The sequence below is a fragment of the Rattus rattus genome, chromosome 4 (genome assembly GCF_011064425.1).
Source record: "Rattus rattus isolate New Zealand chromosome 4, Rrattus_CSIRO_v1, whole genome shotgun sequence".
Taxonomy (NCBI): Eukaryota; Metazoa; Chordata; class Mammalia; order Rodentia; family Muridae; genus Rattus; species Rattus rattus.
In genome coordinates, this window is record NC_046157.1 from 4,778,433 (window position 1) to 4,803,936 (window position 25,504).

The 25,504-nt window shown below is 43.6% G+C and overlaps 1 protein-coding gene and 1 pseudogene across 1 annotated transcript in view; both read right to left on the reverse strand.

Moving 5' to 3' along the window:
* Positions 1-4,358: 4,358 nt before the first annotated feature.
* Positions 4,359-25,504, reverse strand: part of Klhl6 (kelch like family member 6) — a 39,766-nt gene continuing 18,620 nt past the window's right edge. Inside the window, exons 3-7 of the mRNA XM_032899942.1 lie at positions 16,934-17,383; positions 13,591-13,828; positions 8,423-8,625; positions 7,023-7,236; positions 4,359-5,777 (exon numbers count right to left, since the gene is read on the reverse strand). Of these exons, the coding sequence (XP_032755833.1) occupies positions 5,476-5,777; positions 7,023-7,236; positions 8,423-8,625; positions 13,591-13,828; positions 16,934-17,383 (1,407 nt within the window). The 3' untranslated portion in view covers positions 4,359-5,475. The remainder of the gene's footprint in view (positions 5,778-7,022; positions 7,237-8,422; positions 8,626-13,590; positions 13,829-16,933; positions 17,384-25,504) is intronic.
* On the reverse strand, positions 18,851-21,099 carry LOC116899733 (annotated as a pseudogene).

The window sequence follows — 25,504 nt, forward strand, 5'->3', positions numbered from 1 at the left end:
TTGGAGAAAGAAGCATATGTCCCGCCCCCTCCTTCTTCCATTAGCTCTATGGCTTTCCTGTTTTGGAGAATAACCTATTCAAGGGAATCTATTTTGTATGGGAGAGTATTGATAGTGGTTGCCATCTCAGCTAGGGCATTGGAAAGTACCTTTGACAGTTGTTGAAAATAGTAAGTGGAGGTAGATATCCTTGCTGTGCCTATCCCCAAGGAGGATGAGATGCCTAACACAACCAGAATGAGCAGGAGGGGTAGTGTTCTCCTTGATTGAAAGTGTAGATTTAATGACATTGTTTGGGGGGATAAAAGCTGTCTGGTTGTGAGAACCTTTATGTCAGGGTATTATTGAAAGACTAGGGTGGAGATTCCTGACAAATTGGCTGACAGACGTATGTAGCTATCTGAGTCACAAAGAAAGATTCTTGAGGAATTAAAGAAGAATGAAGTGGGGAGTGTTGGGAGGTAAAAAAAAAGATCTTCCCTCTGACAGACCAACGTGTTTAGACAGTGATTTCATCTTGTCAGACATGATGTTCCTTTGACAGTGTGCTGCTTGAAGGGGTTGGTAGAGGAAGGTCTTGGGGGTGTGTAGACTTTACCTGTAAATGAATAGGAAAGTTAAACTCTGGAGTGTGCTGGTAAAGGAGTCAGAAATGGATAGGATCCAATAATTTGAGGTTCCATAGTATATTCAGGGTGCAGTGGTGGCAGTTTGACAATGGGTCAAGGTTGTCATGCAAGGGCAGGTAAGAGTCATGGGGGAGATAGTTTGAGACATGCAGAGACTCTAAGGGGGGGTTGTATTTATCATCTTGATGTCTTAGTGGGCCAGAGAATTTGGTGTTTCTGGAAAGGTCTGTATCTACATAATCATTAAAGGGCTGAAAATAGTTTGGGTTCCTGTCTAAGTTACTTTCTTTTTCTATAAAAAGATACCATGGAAACTTATAAGACACCAAGGCAACTTAAGAAAGCCTTTGATTTGGGGATCACTGTCCCAGTGGGTTAGAGTACATGACCATCATGCTGAGAAGCAAGGGCTGCAGGTAGGCAAGCCTGCTGTTGAAGCAGAATCTAAGAGACTACATCTGATCCTTGAGACAGGAGGCGAGGAGGACACTAATTAGGAATGACGTCAAAGCTCTCCCACTGTGACAAGCTTCCTCCAATAAGGCCATACTTTTTTATCCAGCTCAAAAATTTCTACCAAGTTGAGATCAAGCATTAAAATAAATAAGCCACAGTGACAGAGCAAAACTGAGAGAATGACCAGGAAGATGGAATAAAGAAGGAAGAGAAGAAGGGAGAGACAAAGAGAAGAACAATTTTAAAAGGAAAGAATGTGAGTATCTGTAGATATGAGCTCTCATATAGTGTCAGGGAAGGATTTGTATTGTGTCTCAAGGGGGAGGGGATATTTGACAGAGGTAAGTCAGATCTGAATGGAAAGGATGCTGGTAGAGTTAATATATAGGAAGAGAGTGATGGCTTATAGTTAGACATTCTAGAAAGGGAATGGAGAGGAATCAAGAAAAGCAAAGTGATCTCAGAGGTTATGGGTATAGGGCCTTGGAAGGAATCTGTCATTATGTAAAGATGTAGCTTGAGAGGGAGGGGTGTAGATAAACAGTGTTGACAGATCAGGAGAAGCCCAGGAATGCTAGACTTTAGTGGGTAGACAAACCCAGCAGTTGGATAAGTGAGTAAAATTGGCCACCTTTAGGATCTGGTGGGTTTGGTGTAAGAGAGCTACCCAGTACTTTCTTGAAAGATTAAGAGGAGAGTAAGAATATAGTCCATAGAAGAATTATAACTGTGGCTAAAAGAGGGGGAAAATGAAAGGGTGTGGCCAGTAAAAAGATATTTTAAATTGGGTGAGATTATAGTTGGATCATGAGAGCAAACAGGCAGTACACCACCTACAAGGGAAGCCACTGACTCTCCACCCTTGCTTCTAGGTGCTCTCTCTGTTCTCTTCGTTGAGTGTCACAAAGCTTTCACTATGAAAAAATTAGAAACAGAGGGGACTCTAACAGAGCTTAACTAAATGTATCAGTGTACGAAGCCAAGGATTGTAATGTAAGCAAGGTAAAAGAATGATAGAAGTTTGGTTTTCTTCCAGGTCCAGTCTTCAGGATGCAGAGTGCTGCACTGCAGTAAGCGAGCAGAATCAACAAGTAGGTAAAGAATGGGAGAAAATAGAGAGCCAAAGTAAAGAACCGTATCTGGGGGGTTGGGGATTTAGCTCAGTGGTAGAGCGCTTGCCTAGGAAGCGCAAGGCCCTGGGTTCGGTCCCCAGCTCCAAAAAAAAAGAACCGTATCTGACAACTCATCAAAATAAGTCAAGATCAGATAAATAATCTAAACTGGCCTATAACCACTAGAGGAATAGAAGCAGTCATTAAATCTTCCCCCACTCCAAAAAAGTGCCCGGGACCATATGGTTTTAGTGAAGAATTTTACTAGACCTTCAAAAAACGTTAATCCTAATGCTTCTCAAATTATTCCACAAAATAAAACAGAAGGAGCATTGCCCAATTCATTCTGAAACCACGGACAAAATTTCCTTATGAACATAGATGCAAAAATAATAATTTCTGGCAAAGAAAGTCCAAGAACACACCAAAAAGATCATCCACCATGATCAAGTAGGCTTCATCCCAGAGATGCAGGATGTGGAGAAAGACACTGCTCCATTGCTGTTCAGAGTACAAACTGGTACAACCGCTATGGAATCCAATCAGTATAGCAGTATCTCAGAAAGATGGGAATTCATCCACCTCAAGATACAGGTATAACCAATATACCCAATGATGCTTCATCCTACCACAGGGACAATTGCTCAGGCATGTTCATTACTACTCTATTTTTTTACACTCCAGATTTTATTCCCCTCCTGACCCAGCCTCCAACTGTTCCACATTCCATACTTCCCCTGCACCCCCACCTCCGTCTCCAAGAGGATGTTCCCACCTCACCAGACCTCTAAGCTTCCTGGGGTCTCCAGTCTCTTGAGGATTGGGTGAATCTTCTTTGACTCAACCTAGACCCGGGATTCTTTGACTCAACCTAGACCCGGGAGTCCTCTGCTGTATATGTGTTGGGGGCCTCATCTCAGCTGGTGTATGCTGCCTGTTTGGTGATCCAGTGTCTGAGAGATTTGGGGGTTCCAGGTTAATTGAGACTGCTGGTCCTCCTACAGGGTTGCTCTCCTCCTCAGCTGCTTCTAGCTTTTCCCTGATTCAGCCAGAGGGGACAGCAGCTTCTGTCCATTGGTTGGATGCACGTATCTGCATCTGACTCTTTCAGCTGTTCGTTGGGTCTTTTGGAGGGCAGTCGTGCTAGGTTCCTTTTTGTGAGCACCCCATAGCCTCAGTAATGGTGTCAGGCCTTGGGGCCTCCCCTTGAGCTGGATCCCACTTTGGGCCTTCACTGGACCTTCTTTTCCTCGGGCTCTTCTCCTTTCCATCCATGCATTTCTTCCAGACAGGAAGAAATATGGGTCAGAGCTTTGACTGTGGGATAGCAACCCCATCCTTCACTTGATGCCCTGTCTTTCTGCCGGAGGTGGGTTCAATAAGTTTCCTCTCCCCACTGTAGGACATTTCATCTAGGGTCCCCCCCCATCCCTTTGAGTCCAGACAATAACATAGGTGTCTTTTAACAGAAAACATAGATTTAAAAACCATTTGCATAATTGTGTATTACTCAGCTCTTAAAAAATGACATCATGTAATTTTCAGGCAAATGGATGGAACCAGAAGATAAAAATCATCCTGAGCAAGATAAGGCATTAGAGCTTGGTCCAGTCTTATTATAATTTACAGTTAGTTTGATATGAGTTTCTTTGAAGGCTCAGTGATGCATTTCTCTGACAGTTGGGCTGATATGGGATATGGAATCTTCAGGAAACCTGGAAGGAGGTCACAAATCCTTGGGTGATCATGGATCTATATTAAGGCAATTGCCTCATTGGAAAGAAGATGGGAGACTAAATTAGGAAATAAATTTAGAGAACAAGATATGGGACACCATAGAGGCCCTTTTTTTTTTTTTAAAGTAGTTAGAAAAGCCTCAACCTCTCCGGGAAATGTATTTACCAGTAGTAAAAGGTAACTCCCTTTTTACAGGAAGCATATGGGTAAAGGACAGTTGCTAGTTCATGTGTAGAAAATGGTAGAGTCTAAGGTGGATTCTTCTGCAGGTATCACAGGAGTGAGGTAAATCCCTTAGGAAGTGTTTGAAGGTGGAAGGGGCTCAGGAGAACACAAAAGTAAAAATAAAACAGAAGCTGTACACTGAGAGGCCAGGACACCAAACCATTGAGAAAGTAAAGAAATACTTACAAAAACACTTTCGACTTTTAATTCTATTTTACTTTTTTTAATGTGCCTGTGGCATGATTGTATTTATGTGTTCACAGTATGAAGGTCCAAAGTTGACGCCAAGTACGTTCTCAGTCATTCTCCACTTTTAAACTCTTGGACCCACACTCTCCCAGCAATGACTCTCCATTTTCATTTACTGAGGCAGGGATGAACCGGAGTCCTCAACTCTGACTAAGGATCCAGCTTGCCATGGGGAACCCCTGTCTCTACTTCCCAGGTACTGGGACCACAGGCAGCTCCCATGCCTGCTCAGCTCCCATGGGGACTCAAGGGCTCCTAACACTGATCTCCATTCTTATACAAGTGCATGGAGCCACCTCAAGCCAGGAATGGCAGTGAGAGTTCTAGTCCAAAATGGCATAATCAAAAACAACAGTTAAGATGTAGCGGGAAGCAGGACAAAACAACTTTCACCTCTTTCAAAACAAATGGGCCTGCCCAGACTAGTCACAACAGACCTGTTCAGTAGGGGATGCTCTTGACACAAAGTGGCCTGAAAAGCCCTAAGACCGGGGTTCTCCTGTTGTTTATGTACAAAGAATAAAAGGGAGACAGCACAGAGAGTTATCCTTAGTCCCTTATCTTTAGCAAACTTGCCAGCAAGCGACACCAGCCAAGTTTGGAGTTGGCTTTCTGTTTTCCCGTCTACGTTAAGCAGTGTGTTGGAATATACACTGACTAACATGGAAAGACCTGGGTTTCTTCTGGCTTAGCTACTTGCTTCCAGAGAGAGTGCCCATGAAAATTGGCCTGTCCGAAACTCCTTTTCCCTGCCTCTAAGACAGGCATGATACTATCTGGCAGCAGGTTATTACCATAGGTAAGTAAATTACAATGGATAAGTGCCTGGCACAGGCCAGGGTAAGTAGGGCATGTATGGAATGTTAAACATTACCCTTCATCCTGAGGTAGTTTACACAAGCATTCCTGGCTGGTCTCACATATCCCAAAGCTTTATCTTCCTAGGTGCCCCCATGATGAACCTTAAGCCCAAGCCAAGCCTATGACTCACGAGGGACGACATGGGCAGGCTAGGGTACAGAATCAGTGCTCAGAGACTCCAGGGGCACCCCTGATTCCCTTTGCTGTCACACAGACACTGCTCCAGGGACAACCCTCCGGATGTGAGTATATGACTTCCTGATGGTGACGCTGCCATGATGGGACACTCCTCGTGGTAGCACACATTCCTCAGTCAGCTTCTGAGCCTCAGGGTCCCAGCAGAGCACGGTGGCAATGACCTCATTCTTCTCGTCTCTCCCACCAGTGATATACAGCTTGTTGTTGCAGGGTGCAATGCCACAGCTGGCTCGCTCATGGCTGAGCTGTGTCACCAGACACCAGCTGTCTTCCAGAGGACTATAAGCATAGAGCGCTCTCATGGCACCACCTGTGGAGAAAGAGCATGCAGGGTGGAGAAAGATCTTTCTGGATCTTTTCTCACGAATCGTAGTTATACTTCTGATTAAGCCAAATCTACCATCTTACCAGAGAAACAGTAGACTGATGGTTTTCCTTTCCAGAAAGCCAGAAGGGATCCCCAGTCTACTAACCCGAATAAACTTCATCCCCTTTAAATTCTGATCAGTCGGGAATCTGATTCTAAAAGACACATGACTTGTCACTGCTGCAAAATGTACTGTAAGACTGGCTCCCTGGAAGAAGGCCTCAGGTACCTCAGCATAGCTACTTTCTGATCGTCTGCAACCATAAGCACTAGAATCACAGTGGTTATAAAGTAGCAAAAGGACTGTGCACACAGGGGGCTCCTAAAAGTCCTCAGCCTGGCATTAGCTAGGAATGGCATCGCTTTATAGATTAAGTATGGTCTAAGACACCAACCTTGGTTGCCTGTCTTGATACTGGACCTTTGAAACCTTCAGGAGCCTGACCACAAACAAAACCCGAAGCAAGGGAGAGCTGTGTCTCCCTTAATGTATTTCAGTGTTTTCCTCCCAGTGCCTTCTCCGATTAGCCCCGATTAGTCACTAATTGTATTCTGATTCTCCGATTAGCCCCGATTAGTCACTAATTGTATTCTGGCACTGATTTCATCGGTGGCTCTCTGGTGTAGCTGCACATTAGAATCAGCTGGAATTTTTAAAAATTACAGTTGTACTAGTCCCAGACACCCTCCTTCCTCTTCCCATTTCACATATCTGATGTAAGGCATAGCTGTCGTATCTTTATAAAAAGACTCAATCCTAAGGAATGATGAGGAGTGACGATTACCATCTAACAATTACATGCCAACTGCGGTCTGGCTTGCCAGGCTTCCTCTCAACTAAGTACATTTTTTTTCAAGGTCCCTAAAACCAAGCAGGAGAGGAGCAGATGTTCCCTATTTGCTGAGCACTTGTTACACTACGCGTTTCAGGTGCTGTGTATTTGCTTCCTTTGTTATACAACTTGACTCTGGCCTCTTCCTCTGATCTACCGTCTTTAGGCTTTGTGTGGCTGTGTTTATCTCCAAGACTTCCAGGGAAATTCCACCAAGGCCTAAGCCAAAACCATCTTCTCTTCCTTCCCATCCCCACCCACCTCACTCTGCAGTTCTCAAAGGGTTAATACCTGGTCTCCCAGGTGGCCACGTGGGCGAGGGGCTACAGAGAAGTTAGAAGTCATCCTGACTCACCAACAACGTAGATGTGATCCTGGAAACTCACTGCATTGATACACTTAGCCTCTACTGGCATGGCCGACTTCAAAACCCATTTATTGGTCGAAGGATCATAACACTGAGTCTTGTCCGTGGCCAGCTTCCCATTGGGTCCTCCTCCAATGACGTACAGCTTCTTCTTGTGGCTGGTGGCTGCAAAGGAACTGACATGGACAAGGAGGGGTGCAGCCTGCAGAGGCAGAGGGCATGAGAAGTCAGTGAGCTGCTCAGATTGCTGGAGGAGCTCACAGAGCACATAAATGCTCACAGAGCACATAAATGTTTGACTAAAATGACAAAGCCCATGGCTCCCCCTAAAGACGCAGAGAGAAACAAAGCCCAGCACCTCATTAGGCTCTAGACAGCAAGCCGTGTATTGGCTGTTTCTGCTTGCTTATCCTGGAGTTCAGGGAAGGAGGAATACAGGGAATGCTGAATGTCTATGTACATGAAGCCGGCATATTCATATTCATTCAATGGTGACCGAATATGACGTGCCAACAATGGGTTAAAGTTATGCACATATTCAGATACTCTCAGTCTGGGGAAACACTGCAGATTTCGGGGTTAAGGCAGATTTGCGTTTCTGAAGTTTGTGATTTCCCCAGAACACTAAAGGAGACCTCCAAGAATCTCTTGTCAATTTGCACAACCCTTTTAGTTTTGGGAACTAAGGATGGGACTTAATGAGTGTAGATCTTGCTTAGGCCCAACCCCCACAGGTCGGCCGGCCTTAGCTGGATTGTCCGGTAATGTGAATGATAACTTTCCCTTGGCCCGCAGTGACCACATTTCAAACTTTCTGAAGCTGCAACGTGGTCTGATAGTAAGAAAGAAAATCTGCACTTGACAACCATCTTGAACCGCTTCAGCTAAGGTGGTTTCTTGTCCTGGGGCAGTTTTTAACCAGCAGTGGCTTTGCTGGGTGCACCAAGGCCTGTAAATGGTTCATCATTAATGAGAAAATAAATATGGCTGACTTCTAGCCATAACCAAATGACTTTGGGTGCACAAATGGTGCAGAAAATGGATCCTGGGGTTTCTGGTAGGAAGAGGAACAGGACAGAAGGTGTCTGAGGAGACAGATTCTGGGCCAGGCTATGCCACCAACAGAGCTAACCATCTTGGAAAGGCCCAGCCTTCCCTCTATAGCTGAGGCTCTGGCTAGTGCAGAACAATGCCTATACAGAGCCCCATCCACCTTATGACTGGGACTGGATTAGCACCGTTGATACCATGGCTACTAGAAAGAAAGAAGGTCAAAGCATCTGAGAGAGCAAAGTAGTCAAAAAGCCTGCCGCCACCACCCACAGTATTTTTGTTGATATTGCTGTTGTTTGGGCTTTGAAATTACTTACAGAAACAATCTCCCATACCTCTGACCAGCAGTTGTGGAAGGGGTCATACGTCTCCACATTATTGATCCTTTGTAAGCCATCGAAACCCCCAATTACATAGACTTTGCCACCCAACACGACCATCTTATGTCTCCAGCGGCCTATATTTAAGTATTCAATCTGAATCCACTTGTTGATTGAGGAATTGTATTTCCAGACATCGTGCTGTGTTTCTTTACCACCTGCAAGAGATTCAGTGCATTTAAAAACACCAACTAGACGTCTCGAAATACAGTTTTCCCCAGCATTTCCCAAACTCTCAAAGTGCTAAACTTTCAGATGCCACAACAGCTGGGGTGGGAGGTGTCCCAACAAAGGTTGGGACGATGAGCAATTCCCTCCCACCTCCACCACTCAGGACGGGGAGCAAACTGAGAGGATCCAGGGAAGGAGGCTTCAGCAAGGTCCGCCTTTTGGTGGGTCGGAGCCCACTAATTTAGGGTTTGTGCCACCAAAAGGCTGGGCAGGGGCCTTGGCAGCAAGGAAGTTAAAAGGGAGCTTACGTTCTAAGTGTACTTACTTATAGAAGGGGGAAAGGAGGGGGATAGTTTAGAAGAAATTGTCAAGAGATCTTACAAAATTATTCGAGTTTATATCTTCAATCTATATAAAAGAGTAAACCGAGTAAAGAATGGAGTCCATCTCAAGGTAGAGACAAGCCTTTGTCTCTTCTCAAGGGGTAACCCAGTGGAGCAGCTTGCAATCTGGCTGGGGGACACTCCCAGGAAGGCCGCTCTACCTTAAGACAATGTGCTTTTTCCTTTCCAGAATTCCCACCCCAGAGCCTTCCTGGAGTCAGGCAGCCCCTTAAGCCAAGTCACCATTAGATGGGGCTGCATCTGCCTGTCTTACTGAGGCCCAACTAGTGCTAGTTCTTTTGTCTTTTTCTGTCAACTGCTGGCTAAGGCTTTAAAATCCCTAACCAACACTGCTGGACTCTGTATTCTTTCGAAAGCTCCCTACCAGCACAGGAGCTGTTTCTGCTCAGCTGCCTGTCCTCCAGAGACCCTATCTAAAGAGCATGGCTTTTGTTTGTTCCTCCCTTCTCCCTTCCAGAGAACATGAGAATTACTGCGTTCCTCTCCTGTGGTTTCTTTTAAACTCTAATAAACTGTCCTTAGCTTCCGTTTGTGTCTGTTCTTAAAATCTTTTATCAATAAGACCAAGAATCCCAAATAGAGAACACTGGCTTCTTGGTTGCCATCTGGTGGCTCTTTTGGGGCTCCCTAAAATTTCTAACAGCACCTCTTGGTCGTTTTTTTTATTTCTTTAGCTGGCAGAGCAAAAGAACCCATTCCTGCACCCACTAGTCAGCAGTAGGACGTGTCCTATTTTTAAATTAATTTTTTATGGAAATATGAAATGCCGACTGTTAGCATTTTAAGCTCCGTCCTCACAGTTACCTGGCAACAACCAGGTATGCCTAACACTATAAAAGGGGCTGCTTGCCCCACTCCTCATTCTATTGTTCTCTCTTGCTCTCTTACCCTCTTCCTCCTTTGTCCTTTCTCTCCCATTCCCCTCCCCGCTCTCTCTCCACATACTCATGGCAGGCCTCTACTTCTCTACTCCTCTTCTCTTCTCTTCTCTTCTCTTCTCTTCTCTTCTCTTCTCTTCTCTTCTCTTCTCTCCCCCGCCCCCCACTACCCTCTTAACTCCCATCTCCATGCCCTGAATAAACTCTATTCTATACCATCCTATGGCTGGTCCCTCGGAGGATAGGATGTCTCAGCATGGGCCCCCCAGAAGCACCCCTTCCCCCATACCTCACCACGCCTCCATAGAACATATCCACCTTCTCTTTACCTTTTTATAAACACATCACTGACAATTGATCATTTGAAAGTGAAATGGCCAATATTTTCTTTTAAGACTCTCTTAGAAGACAAAATTATGGTATCTAGGTCAAAAACACAGGCTGGTGAATTTTTATAGGTATTTCCAATAGTCCTCAGGACTGCCCGAGTCCCACCGTTGTTATAACGATGTAATAAGCATGCCAGGGATGAAGATAATCCGAAGAGATGCTCGTATCCCTCCGTCTATCTTACTACTGAAAGGAAACCATGGCCCCCAAGAAGTGAGAATTTCTCCAGGAAACTCATCTTGGGAGAAGAAAATGACTGAGCCCCTAGCACCAGCCAAGTCAAGAACTTGTCCGCCAGAAAGAGATGTCATGGAGTTCTAACAAGTTGTTAGAACACTTGGTCAGGTAAGATCAAAGCCCAGACAAGAATGGGTTTGCAATGGGAAGCACCACATCCTGACCGGGCCTGCTTGGAAGTGCACAGTCACATTAAGCTGACCGGGTATGGCAATGCCTTTAACCCCAGCACTCTGAAGGCAGAAGCATGGAATCTCTATGAACTTGAGGCCAACCCGGCCTATACAGAGTTCTAAGGCAGCCAGATCCACACAGTGAGACCCTATCTCAACAAAACAAATCAAACACCTGTAATTTCATTTTGGGTTCCCAAAGATAAACTTGAACAGGGTCACAGGATGTTCTTTCCAATGTGGCTACATCGAATAAATCTTCTCCTGCTTTTGCTATTAATTTGGCTGTTTTAATTGGCTTCTTGAGTATAAGTGTGGGTAAGCATGGCTCCCTGGTACGCAGACTGTGCCTCCTATGACTGCGAAGGGCTGCACTTCCTTTCTTAGTGTTTTGTACCCTGAGCATCTGCCTTTGCTTTGTACCTTCCAAAGGCCTCTATTGAAGACAGTGCAATATGGATAACATTTTGGGTGGTACTAAAGATTACGAAGCACCATGAAAACTTTCAATGAGATCTTTATTTTAAAAAACAACAACTGTTATTTAGAGACTTAGCACCTGGTTAGTTTGGAAAGCGTATTGCGTGCCCAGATGAGAAGAGTTGCAACTATAGATGTCCAACCTCACTCAGGTGTTTGTGTCTTCTGTTCTTTTAAGAGCACTTAGGGAACCTACAATGCTAACAGTCACTGGGAAAAGCTTTCCGTGCTTCGAGTGACAGAGCACACGCCAGGCAAGCGTTTGCTGCCAGAGCACTCTTGGGAAAAGAAGAATAAAGAAAGAAGCTACCTTACCAAATAGGAAAAGATACTGACGGTATAATAAAATGAGCGTAGTGTGAGTATAAGATTGGATAAACTGATCAATTAAAAATGAATACAGAAAACAACTCAAATATATAGAAAATATTAGATAAATGGTATTTAGCGATTGTCATTTGGAGACAAGTTAGATATTTTATACTTAAAACAACTGCCAACTGACTTGAAGAAGCAACTAGAGACTATAAGAGACAAACGCAGTGATTTGGAGAATGTGACATGAAATTCAGAATCACATAGGAAAGAAAACAGTTGTATAAATATAAATCAAAGTTAAAAGACAACCACAATCAAGAGGAAAAACATTTATTCCACAAAGCAAACTATATTTAACAAAGGATACAAAAATTAGTAAGGAAAAAACCATCACAAAATGGTATAGAAACAACCCAAGGGTGTAAACAGACATATTTTAAAATAAATACAATTAGTCAATAATTATATAAAAATAAACTCATCACTAAAGATACAAGAGTATAAATGAAAATATTCTAGTCTATTACATCAGAAATAGTCGGTGATGATAACTACTAGTAAGAATGTAGAAAATGGGCACTGGTTAAGCTACAAAATGTGTTACCTTTGTGGAGGACAATTTAGCAATTGGCAAATTCTCAATTCACTTACCTGAAGACCACGTCCAGGAGCCTTTCTACAAATTCATAAACTATTGTGTGCGCAAAGGTCTGCTACAGTATTTTCTTAAGGAGATTACAAACAGCAAGCACAGGTGCAGTGTAAGGGCCGAGATCAGTTCTGATCACCTTCCTGGATCTATAATAAACTACATCACCAAACCCACATCTATTCTTGGAAACAAGGGCACATTGCTGACTCTTTCCAGTGAACTCTTTGTGGCCTTTCTGGCTAAGGCTTTATAGAATAGATGTGTCTTCTCAGTCAGGCCACGTGTGGGAGACGGCAGAATCACAAGGCAGAAGGAGCCCGAGTCCCTGAATGGACTCCTGACACCGCCATTGCCAGACACTCTCGTGTTCATTCATTAAGTGGGACTTCCGGACTTGTCGGAAATAGCATTACTTATTCTAACAGATTATAAAAATATTTAATAAAAAATGAATACATGGGGAACAGAAAGACTGCCATATTTTACTTTCTATTCTCTGTATTTTTCAAATCCTAAAACATTTGAATAAAATGAAATGTATATAGCCTAATCAATATTATGAATAGACTTAAAGAATGGCTAATGTTAACCTCTGGAGGACACTAAATACATAGAAGGAAGGGAGTCTTTGCATCCTCCTTTGATCTGAATGAGGGCTAAGACTTGGGCCTAGCCCCTGGATTGTGACCCTGTCCAACACCAGGCTGTAACCTTCACTACCTTCTAGAATGTCTCTGAGCTCTCTTTTCTCCAACCTTATAATGTACCTTCCCATGCTGTGATGGGTTAGGGTTAGGGTTAGGGTTAGGGTTGTTAAAGTGCAGATTTACCTATTATACAGTAAAGAAAGTGGAGACTGTGTTATTCAAAAATATTTATTGAGCATTTGCATTGCTAGGTATGAGATGGTATTAACGCTCATGGAATTTTAATTCTAAGGAGAAGACAAGCACAAGTAACTGTTATTGTTAGTGGTTAAGCAACGATTTAGTAATGAAAAAGTATTATATCCCTCAGTACTTCAGGAGGAGTGTATCATAGAATTTATGAAATTATGAAATTTGGAAAGGTTAGGTTTATGGAAGGATAAGAAATTTCTCTTCTCTACTCTAGTACTACATCCAGATCAGTGCCCCGAACAAACACCAACATAACTTTCATGTTTGCTCCTGCATGAGGGCTAGAGCTGTCTGTCCTCATATATCTTAGTACAGTGTTGTTCATATTTCAGTGTTTATTAAGTGATAATGTTTTCTCCAGAATAAGACTACCTGAGCTCCTGGTTCCATATCCTGGGCCAGACAGATCTAGACCTCTGTGAACTCGGGTATTCTTATAGGGTGGTTGGTTGGTTTTCCACTTAGGTAAAGGAGGGATGCTTGCTACTGGGGAACTGCTTTAGTGCCAGCCTCCTGCTTACCTGATATGTACACCTCATTTTTTAATGTCACGCACGCAAACTCCACCCACTTCTTATTCTCACTTTCCAGCTCATGCTCTGTCAGTGGGAGCTTGGCCACCTCCAGGCGACTGCGCCTCAGGGGGTCCAGGCAGGTTACCTCTGCCACAAATCGTTCATCCTTCGTACAGCCACCAATGATCATGAACACCTCAGACTGGAACTCATGCATCCTGGGCTTGGTGCGCTCCGAAATAATCTAGAAATCAAGGAGAGGATGTGTGGGCAAAAGACGTACAATACGACAGTGCAGAGCTCAGGCTGTGGAATCACAAAAAGCAGGTCACAATTTCCATCTCCACCATTGTCAGTCACGTGATTTTACCTCTCTGACCATGATTTGATGGCAATTTGATCTTAACTACTCAGTAGGTTTGTTGTATTAAATAGCATAATATATGGAATGTGTTGACCCAGAGCCTACCGTAGAATAGTAAATGTTACCCGTCATCTTTGTTGCTATTTTAAGACAAGAGTCTGTTTGCCATCAAATGCATTTTCTGTCTCTACTACCTCATCAGAAACTTGAACTCCTGGAATGAAAGTCAAAGTTAATATTTATCCAGTATCCACTATCATAATATAAAAAAGAAAGAATAGAATGGCAAATCCATGGGTAGGAACTGACACACTTCACCCTTCCAAAGAGCTTTAGTAGGAGAAAGGGGCCCTGCGGGGAACAGGAGGCCTTCAGGTTCAAAGAGAAGCTTCCGAATGAGAAATGAAGCATCATGTCCACAGACAGCCATATTGTGGCCTTAAAGGGGTGTGTGTGTGTGTGTGTGTGTGTGTGTGTGTGTGTGTGTGTGTGTGTGTGAGAGAGAGAGAGAGAGAGAGAAACAGACAGACAGACAGACAGACAGACACAGACACAGACACAGACACAGACACAGACACAGAGACAAAAGAGAGCCTTTGTTTCAGAGCCTGAGAGCATAAACAGCAGAAAATCCATGGAGGAAGAGTGGGACCAGAGGAATAAAGAATTCGGAGACACTTGTGCAATGCATTGGTACCAAAGACAAACTTTGCTTCTCTGCACCTTTCTTCCCAACTTCACCTGCTTTCTGTCTCCAAACCTTCCCTCCCCACAGCTAAGACACAACCTAAAACATAAACAGACATCCTTGTTCAAGGACAGTCATGTAATTTACTATAAGGACAGCCCCTTCTCTCTAGTGGATCCTCAGCACCAGGAACGGTACATGGATCTTGTGGTCTTCCATGAGTCAGTGAATGGATGGATGGATGGATGGATGGATGGATGGATGGATGGATGGATGGATGAATGGATGGATAGATGGATAGATGGACAGATGAATGGATGAACAAGACAGGTAATCAAGGCCTCTGTGTGGACTGCTTTTTATAATGTAAATCACTACAGTACTCTCCAAAATGGCCTTAGGTAACGTCTTCCTCCCAGGACTCAGAGCACATGTAGTTCCTTTTATACTGTCCACAATCAGTCTCTCTAACTAAAATATTACAGTACAGTAGATGAGGGGAAATTATGAACAGTTTTATGCCACTAAATTCAACTACTTATATGGGTGAAGAAATTGTCTGCAACTCCATGTAAGAAGGAACAAACAATCCCAGCAGCATTACTGATGCAATTTGAAGTGAAAACCTCCTCTCTCAAAGAAAACCCCAGGCTCAGGAAATGCTGTAATACCAAACACCCAGAATACCTGTGAGGAAAAGACAGGTGACAGGTTTAAGAAAAACAAAAAAGTTGAGAGATCTACATGAGTAAGGGGACATCCTCTAGAGGAGTCCCAGACAGATACCATTCCAAACTTTTGGCTAAAGTTTCTACCATAATGGCTAATCTTAGAGCTTTCGCACATTGATAGGCACACAGGAAGTTTCATGTGTGTAAATCAGTAGCAAATTCTCATAATATAGCTTTCTCATTAGCTTCCTCCTCCACTAAACCTTACCTTGTCTTTATAAGATGCTGGGTAAAAGGCATCTTCAGAAATTGCAAAGGAGAATATATAGGAGTCGATGCATTTTGGTACCCATTTAATCATAAATATGGAACATTCACAACACACCAGGGATTTCTAAGCTCTAGAGATGAAAAGTTCAGTAGGTCCTAGTTCCTATTTTTAGCAAGTTACAACTTTAGATTATTTACAAAATTATGAAGTCAATGGTTATCATGTGGTATTTGATTGAATCAATAGCCATAAGAAAACAATGGGTTCTTTGGAGAAGTTGACCTTGGCTTGAGTTTTGGAGTAGAAGCAGAAGTTAAGTAGAGGAAGTAAAAAGAAGACGACATTTAGATAGTATCTGCCTTGTTTTAAAGGCTGGGAAAACATATTCTTTGGAGGAACTGGATGCAGTACATCAAAACTACAACAGAATGTATACATCAACAATTAAAGAAACAGAAACAATGAATTTGATCAAAAGAGGGACACAGGGCTGGAGAGATGGCTCAGCGGTTAAGAGCACTGACTCTCTTCCAGAGGTCCTGAGTTCAAATCCCAGCAACCACATGGTGGCTCACAACCATCTGTAATGAGATATGATGCCATCTTCTGCTGTGTCTGAAGATAGTACAGTGAACTCATATACCTAAAATAAATAAATCTTTAAAAAAAAAAAGAGGGACACAGCAGAAGAGTTGGAGTGAGAAGAGGGAAGAGGGGAAATAATATAGTTGTATTTTAATTTAGAAATACATGTTAATTAAATTTGTTTTTAATTAAAAAAATAAAACACCATAGAAGTGGGTGGTAAATGATGGCGGAGACCTGGGCAGGAGATATTCCATCAAAGTGGAGTTTAGGAAACTGTAGCAGAAAGAATGGGCATCTTCCTGAAAGTGAAGAACCAGAGAAAAGGTTAGGCCAGGGGCAAAGCTCACACCTGTGTCTTCTACCAGACCAGGGGCGGGAATGAGCTGGAGGCAGGACAGACTAGGAGCACAGTGATGAAGTCTAAGGGATTTTCAGAAATTCTGGAAAGAAATGATGAGACTCTGGATCTAGGCAATGTTAGAATAGAACAACAGATACAAATTCTCACAACAGCAGGAAAATGGAAGAAAGTAGAACCCCTTCATTAATGGTGATTTGACTAGACCACACAGACCTGGGCAGAGGATGAATGTGAAGGCACAGGGCCACAGCTTTCCAGGTCTCACTTAAGCTGTATGAAAATGTGATGTTATCCTCACTACACTGAAACTCAGCTTCGGGAATGACGGACTTGTGGACAAGGAGAGTCCCTGGCTATAATGCCTTACATTCCCCACAAAATGCAGTATCTCTCAAGTCCAACTCACCTCGTTGCCAGAAAGATGGTACATCCTGGCTTCCTGAAGCAGCGGGAAGACTTCAGGGCACTGTCTAATGAGAGGGTCTGCTTCCACCATCTCCACGAAGTACCAGGGGTCCAGAAGCGGTAAGCGCACGTTCTCAAGGACACAGGGGAGCAGGCAGAGTCGTTCTGACTGTTTATGCCGGACCCAGCTCATCACAGTCTCAAACACTTGCGACTCTTCAGTCACACACAGGTCGTCGCTCCTCAAAATGTGGTACAAGGTGTCCACGGGAAGTTCGAGGAACTCCTCAGAATTCAGAATCTGAACAAAGTTTTGAATGATGTAGCTTTGAACTTGCGTCTTTAAGCTGTCCAAGGAATGTGTGTCTGCCAGCCTCAGTATTCCAATACAATTTTCTGGGTTTAATGCTTCTGTGAGAAAGCTGGCACAGGCATCCACCAGCTGTAGAAACTAAGAGAAGGGAAGAAAGTCAGGCCAGAAAGTGATCATCCTTCAAGGACATTTATCAGTGAGTTGCGTGTGCCAGCCAAACTTAGACACATCCTAAATGCTCAACCACAAGGGGAGAGTCTAAAAATAATACGTTCGCATAACAACAACTCTATAAATAGTTTAAGAGCGTGTTATAAGATTACCTTAAGTCACGTGAAAATGTAAAGATTTTCAAACCTCTTCATCAACCGATCAAACCCCTAGATTATTTTATTTTATTTTATTTTATTTTGTAGTGCTGAGGGCAGACACACATCACCACGTGCTAAGTGTTCTGCCATCAAGCTGCAGTTCCCACATTTAAGCCTCTGTATTTAATCATCAATTTACAGAAATGTTATAGAAGTAAATACCTGTTAAATGATACCATAAATAGACATTTGGCTATATCTATACAGTGGGATACTCCATGGGACAACTGATTGAATTTCTTCTGTGAATATGCTACAAGTGGGAAAAAAGAGGGAGAAAAGGAGGAAAAGGATGTAGGAACCTGAGCTCCGCCTACATCTACAAGTCAATGGGCAGCACAAGATGGATGTAGTCGTTATTTTTAAAAGAGGGATCCTAAAGTTGGGAGGAGGGATGAGGGGTCAGGATGAATCTTGAAAGAATTAAAGAAGAAGTGAGATATAAACAAGATGAAGAGACATTCTATCCATGTATAGATTATCAAAGAATAAAAGTATATTAAAGACGAGAGACTGGGGAGATAATATCAACTTACTTCAACGTATGAACCGTATTTGGATCACTGATTTAAGTAACAAATGAAGTCAGAGAAGTGTCTACAGGCACTAATATTTAGGGGCATGAAAAAGTATTATTATTTTTAAGAGCGATAATGGCTTTATCATTATTTTAAGTAAGAATCTTTGTCTTTTAAGCTATGGAGATGGCTCAGCGAATAGAAGTGCTTGTTAATCAAACCCGATGACACAAGTTCCGATCCCCAGAACCCACAATCACTCGATTAGTGATGAAAGGATCTGCTATCCCAGCATTCCCTATGGGAGACTGGGACAGGAGGACGCATTACAGCACATGGGCCTGCCAGCCTGGTTTATCTATCAGTGAATGCACCTTATCTCAAACAAGGTAGAAGGTAAGGCCCAAATTCAAAGGTTGTCCTCTGACTCCACAGTCAGGTTATGGCATGCACACACCTGTACCAATATGCGCGCAAATTTTCCTCCCTCCTTTCCTCCCTCCCTCCCTCTTTCCTTGCCCTTCCCCGTCATGACACTTTTTTTTTTTTTTACCATTTAACTTGTTTCAATGTTTCTTCACAAATGGTGAAAATCCTAAAGTACAGACAAGGAATAACCATACTGCTGTCACCAACATTATAAATATGAAATTATAAATTTAAACATTTTCTGGTTTAAAAAACAGATCTGTTCGTCAATGCAGCTCTGCAGGTGTCTAGTAAGGTGGGTCTCTGTGTTCCTGACGGTGTCTGCCTTTATCCATTTTCCCAGGTCCTCCACATCCACCTCTTTTTCCTCCCATCTGTCCCATTAAAGGTCCAGGAGGCCTCCCGGAACCACCTCACCTTCCTCCACCAAAGCCACCTCGTTCCACGTCATGGCCACCTCAGAAGCCTCCTCTGTCTCTACCTCTGCCACCTCTGAACATTCCTTGAGGACCGCCACAGTCCATGAGTCCACCTCTTCCTCCTCGCATGCCACCAGGGCCACCTCAGCCTCGATCACCACCCCAGGTAGAAAGGGTGGCAGGAGGAAGCCTTCGAGCTTAGGGGCCGTACACTGATTGCATTCTGTTCTCCAAGGGAAATTCTGGTTTCCACAGCCCGGGCTGGGACACTGCCAGTCTCCAGCTCGGTGCTGGGCATTTCCTCCTCCAGAGGGGTTCCCTCTGGAGCCTCCTCTGTCTCCTCCACAGCCTCTGATGTGACCCAGGGGTCCTCCGGGACCTCCACAAAGTGATGATGGCGTCCCTCTGCCCTCACAAGGTGGCATGCCACCCCGCATGCTGTTCATTGGAGGCTTCTTTCAGGCAAGAGAAACTAAGTTTGCTTCCTTGAAAATCCCATCACACCGTTCCACGGCAGCCTTTGCAGTTGGTGGATCTTCATAGGACACTGTGGCGTCACCTTTGTGGTTCATCTTGACAACCCCACACTGCTTAAAGTCTGCCAGATCATCCAGACTCACGTGTCATTTAATCTTTGTCATAAACTGCACTGTTGTCAGAGTCCTCATCGGGTTCTACAGGAAGGCCTACATCAAGATCTGGTCCTCCCTCCATGGGTCCACCAGGCTTATTGAAGCCACCTCGCTCTCCAGCGCCCATTCCACCGCATCCTTCTCCCCGCCCACCTCTGCTCATGCCTCCACAATCAAATGCCCCTCTTCTCCTGTCCCCATTATCAGGTCCACTCAAGCTCCGGTTCTCTCCTGGTCCGGAAAATCCTCCAGATTCTTGAGCATAAACACCCATGCTACTCGAGCGGTTCTGTAGGAATGAACTCTGCTGCCCGTAGCTGCTGCTCTGTTGGCTATACTGACTTGGAGCCTGGCTGTAGGATCCAGTCTGAGGGAAGTAACTTGTGGGAGGCTGCTGCCCATAGCTGCTCTATTGACCATAGCTACTCAACGGTTCATAGCTGCTTGCTGCCCATAGGTGTTCTGCTGAGAGTAACTGCTCTGATTGTAGTCTGTGAGGAGGATAACACGGAGGTGTGGCGACTGGTTGCATCGGGTAGCTCCCAGGTATCTGGGGAGAACTGTAGTCCCTAACTCTGTCCATATCCTAGGCTGGGTTGGTTGTAACCCCCTGTGCTAGGTTGAGGTTGACTAGTCTCGGCAGGCCTGTTACCATCCTGTGGTCTTGTTAGTGTGATGGCTGCCAGAGGCAGGGTAGGCGGGCTGGGTGCCATATGCAGACTGAGCTACATAAGAGGCCTGCACTGTGGTGACTGTAGCAGTGGCGGTGTCATAAGCACCATATCCTTGGATAGGTTGGCTGTATGCCTGGGGAGCAGTTGGAGTGGTATAACCAATGGGAGACTGTCCGTAAGAAGTTGCGTATGCAGTCTGCCGGTAGATGGCAGTGCTCTGAGCCTGGGTATAGCTAACACCGGTAGGCTGTCCCCTAGGTTCCATGGCTTTGTTGCCCATATGCCTGGGTGGTCTGTGCATATCCTTGACTTGGCTGGGCAGTGTAAGCACTGTAACCCGGCTTAGCTAAAGATACTGCAATCCGCAGACACCATTTTCTCTCCTTCCTCCTCGTTCTCTCAAGGTCTGTCTCCCTCTCGCGTTACTCATAACACTTTTAGAAAGAGTTCTTGCCTTTTAAAGATACACCCGAAAAAAAAAAAGTAGCTGACTGTGAGCAAAGAAAAAATGATTACAAGTTACACAAGCACAGAAACGAACTGAAAGGTCATAAATTGAACTAATAAGTGTTTAAATATCACATATCTTGTGGCAAATTAAGCTAAAATAAACCACACAGCCTCAAGAACTAATCGTTAGTGTCCATCCCCCACTGGCTTTCACAGGACCCTTCATTCCAGGACCTAAGTGAAATCTACTGGCCCAAAATAGAAGAGGAAACAGCCTTGGCAGGGACACACAAACCCTCTGAAAGCTTCAGAGGTAGCCCATGCCATTACCATCCATACTTAGCTGACCAGAGTAAGCCATGATGCAAACTCTGCCATCCAAGGTCAATAAATCTCCACAGAAACCAGTCCCACAAGGGAATATAATTTGAGGCATCAGACTCACTAATAAAGCTATAAGGATATTTTCTGTATCTTTGTTAATGTCTATGTTTATTTACCCCTCCCCAGATGAATTAAAAAAACATTGACCGGATCCCACATCCCACTTTAACGCTATCGACCTCCTCAAGGGTGTGTGTGTGTGAGCTTAATGTTTAGACAGCGTTCTACAAATTCCAAAGCACTGCCGCAGCCTTTAGGATCCGCGCTGGTTTCGCTGACAACATCTCACAAACATTTCAGTTCACTCTGGAGCTTTGCTCTGAACGAGTCCAGTCTCCTTCTCCACTGGGCTCCACGGGGTCACATTTTCCCTGTGCTTGAGTTGCATTGACCATTGAAGGGGGAAGAAAAGGGAGATCCCAGGTAGGACAGGAGAGAAAGCTGATCTGAAGGCAGGTGCTGGTGGATAAGGGGACAGACCTGACAAGTGGGGTGTGGTATGCAAAATACAGGTTCAGGTGAGGAGGGGGAGCTGTTGGGATAAAGGGAGAGGCGGTTTTGAACTGGCAGACTGAGTAGAGTGGAGTTCAGTCTTTATACTAGAGTAGCCTGTGACACACATCCCCAACTCTCAGTCTTTTGTTCAATTATGAAACATGATTTTTCCCTATCAGACCGTATCTTCCAACTGATTATATAGAAAAATGTTTCTTTGTAGCTGTTGTGGTTTGGTTTTGTAGGTTTGGGGGTTTTGTTTGCTTGCTTGTTTTGTTTTTGTTTTGTTTATTTTAGCAGCCCAAAGTGGCCTCAAACTCTTCATCCTCCTGCCTCAGCCCTCCAAATACTGGGATAATGGGCTTGTGTCACTGTGCCCAGCTCTGGGAAACTCTATGAGCTAATTATTGCCGTGGCGATATAATGAAGCATCTGGCTCATCTTGGACGTTTCAGTTCCGGGTAAACGACTGCGTATAGAGAAAAAGAGGAATAGGGAAAGCAGAGAAATGACACCTCCCCTGGAAGCTCCTTAAAAGCTGGTTCTCCAGGATGGCTTCTCCAACGAATTATTCTCATCCCCTCCTCAGCCCATCTGTAGGGAGCCTTAGGAGCTTGGCTCTGTGCTCTCCCCAGTCAAGTCTAGGAACCCAGGTTCTAGGTTACAATTTTGGGTTTTTTGTTTCCAGCCAATACCTTCTCCAAATTTGACAACAGAAGTTAGAAAAGACAAAGGAATAAAAGATCTATTAGGCATCTGGGATGTACTAAGACCTGTGCACTTTTTCATCTGTCATTGAATGTAACAAACTACTTTTCAACGAATCTGTTTTTATTTAATTAGCAAAAAAGAAAATATTCAGATTACATTTTTAGAGAGGCGGGGATAGAGAGTTCAGAGTAAACAATGTTGCCTGAAGTCAACAGATGGGAAGCCAGAGCAGATGGGAAGATAATCCAGCTTGTCACTTACAGCTGCTAATTACAGCTTCAGGCTTACACTGTTGAGCTAACGAAAAGTCAGAAGCTTTTCTAAAGACCTTATGACCGCAAGGGAAGGTAGGTTTCTCTGATTGCCTAAGTTCTCCCAAATATGTGTCAACAAGAATTTCTGAGTGACCTAACCAGCTGCTGGGAATTTGCTGGCATGCAAGACAGCTATGAGAACAAGGAATTGTTGCTCATATATTTGTCTTTGGATGAGTGTTCAACTACTGCTCCATGAACCTGGTTTTCAGAACTGAGAGATGACATATAATGGCAACAGGTAGCCAATTTCCTGTTTAGAGGGATACATGAATAAAAGGTTACAGTAAGCACCTGACTCTTTGACAGGAACTCCTGAAATAGCACCAAACAGACAGTGGCTACACAGGAACTCCTAAAATACCATCAAAGACATGACCACAGTTCCCATAAGAAGTGCCTGCCTTAAAGAGACCATTTGTAGGTATTCTTTTGAGGAATATCTATTCAGATTCTTGACTCATTTGAAGTCTTTCAGGGTGTGTGTGTGTGTGTGTGTGTGTGTGTGTGTGTGTGTGTGTGTGTGTGGTACATTTGCATAGTGGTAATGTCAAATATCAAAATGCCAACATGGTTGCTCTCATGATCAATTACCTACTCAGAGAGTAACATATACTTAACAGTAGGCATCCAGGTGTCATGGAGCTGCTGGACTACTGAACTATTTTCTGAACACTCAACTCTACCACACCTAAGTCTATTTGAACACTGCAAATACTTCAACTAATATTTGATTTTAAAAAAAAAAAACAAGCAAAGAAATAACACCAGATACAGTCAGCCCAATTGAAGTACATATGAAAAGCCAAGATAACATAACTCCGTCAAGAACTACTAATTCCACAGTGATGACATCTAATGAGAGTGAGCTAAATAAAATCCCAGACACTGAACTCAAACGAGTTCAAAGAAGAAAAGAGGCACCTGAGTTAGAACATAACCAGCTGAATGAAATAAGGACATTGATGCAAATTTTAAAAACTAATTTCCACAAGAGAAATAATGAAGAAATATGAGTCTGAATTGCTGGAAATGAAAAACCCAGTCAAAACAAAAGTTCTACAGAAGTTACATCAATAGAATAGATCTACAAAGGCTTGAATAGCTTAGCCCGAAGACAACGTGGAAAAAGAGGAGCAGTCAAAACAGGGCCGAATAAAAGAATAAAGTACCAGCGGGATGTAGGCGACACTCTGAAAAGATAAATCTATGGACAACAGGCACAAAAGAATATAGTTCTGAAGACATAGAATACAGTTTTAAAAGAATTTTTTTTTTTTTGTTTTTTTGTTTTTTCCGGAGCTGAGGACCGAACCCAGGGCCTTGCGCTTACTAGGCAAGCGCTCTACCGCTGAGCTAAATCCCCAACCCCTTAAAAGAATTTTGAAAGTACAAGGAATGAGATACCTCCCTGAAGTTATAGCTCGGTTAGGCACCATGGGTCTACAAAAGAGCATAAGCCATTCCTATTTCTCTTGGTTGCCTACCATAACTATAATGTAAGGCCACAGTGCTGAAGACACTGTATACTTTGGTTGTGGAAAATATAGAAATCAATCACAAACAGACTGGGACCCTCCTGTGCAGGCTGCTGTTGAAGAAAAGACATCAATGGTATTACCTAGCACTTGCTTCAGTTTCATCTTACCAGTCATAATAAGCTTAATGTGCCTAGCAGATTGACTTTTATGACAAAACAACTTCCTGGTTGGACTTGAGGCCCATCCCACAGGAGGAAATTATGCCTGGGTCAAAAGCCCACGAGTAAGGGACTCATGGGCCCTGGGGCTATTTATTCAAATGTTCATGATGTCTACTTTCCTTCTAAATATTATCCTTATACCCGCTCTTGACCTTGGTCATAGAGGCTTCTTTTTGCAGTGGGCAGCAGTCAATGGAAAGATGCATAATTGGGCAGGGTGCTGAGAATGGGTGGCTGGGTTCTCAATCCTAAATGGGACATCTACATTAACTACACAACCCCCGGGGCTCAGGAAGCAGGTGGAAGAAAAGACAGGAAGAAGGAGATGATGAATAGAGAGGATTAACATAAAATGCCACCTTCTGGATATGACAAGTCACATATAAAGGCAGTTCCATCAGAGTAACAGATATTTTTCAAATTAAAATGTAAAAGCAGGGGGCTGGAGAGATGGCTCAGCGGTTAAGAGCACCCGACTGCTCTTCCAGAGGTCCTGAGTTCAATTCCCAGCAACCACATGGTGGCTCACAACCATCTGTAAGGAGATCCAATGCCCTCTTCTGGTGTATCTGAAGACAGCTACAGTGTACTTATATATAATAAATAAATCTTTAAAAAAAAAATGTAAAAGCAGGGAGGACCTGGAAAAAATATGTTTTCAAATTCTTATAAACAAGGGCCAACTCAGGCTATTATACCCAGCAAAGCTATCTGTTATAATGAGAGGAAAAATAAAAATTTTGCATGATAAAAATAAGCTAAAAGAATCTATGGCTATTAAGCTAGTTCTGGGAAATTCCTTGAAAGAATGCTACAGACTGAAGAGAAAAACAAATCTAACCATGAGGCCACAGCTTCAGGATCTCCTTGCCTCTCTATTACTTCCCTCACTTGGGTGTACCTCAGTTGTGAAGCAAGAGAAGTGTGCCAACACCTCACATATCTTTAGTACACACATTTATTGCTGGGCAACTCCTGACCCAGGAAATAAGAGGATGTGATCTGTCAGCACTTGGAGCATACACAGTGTTCCTTACACATCCCAACTAGTGAAGTTAGAGGCTGTAAGATACCCTACTCAGATGTACACTTACATCACACACTTCTACTTCAATGAAGGTCATATTGTTAAAGTAGTGGGAAGGAGGGGGTGAGTTACA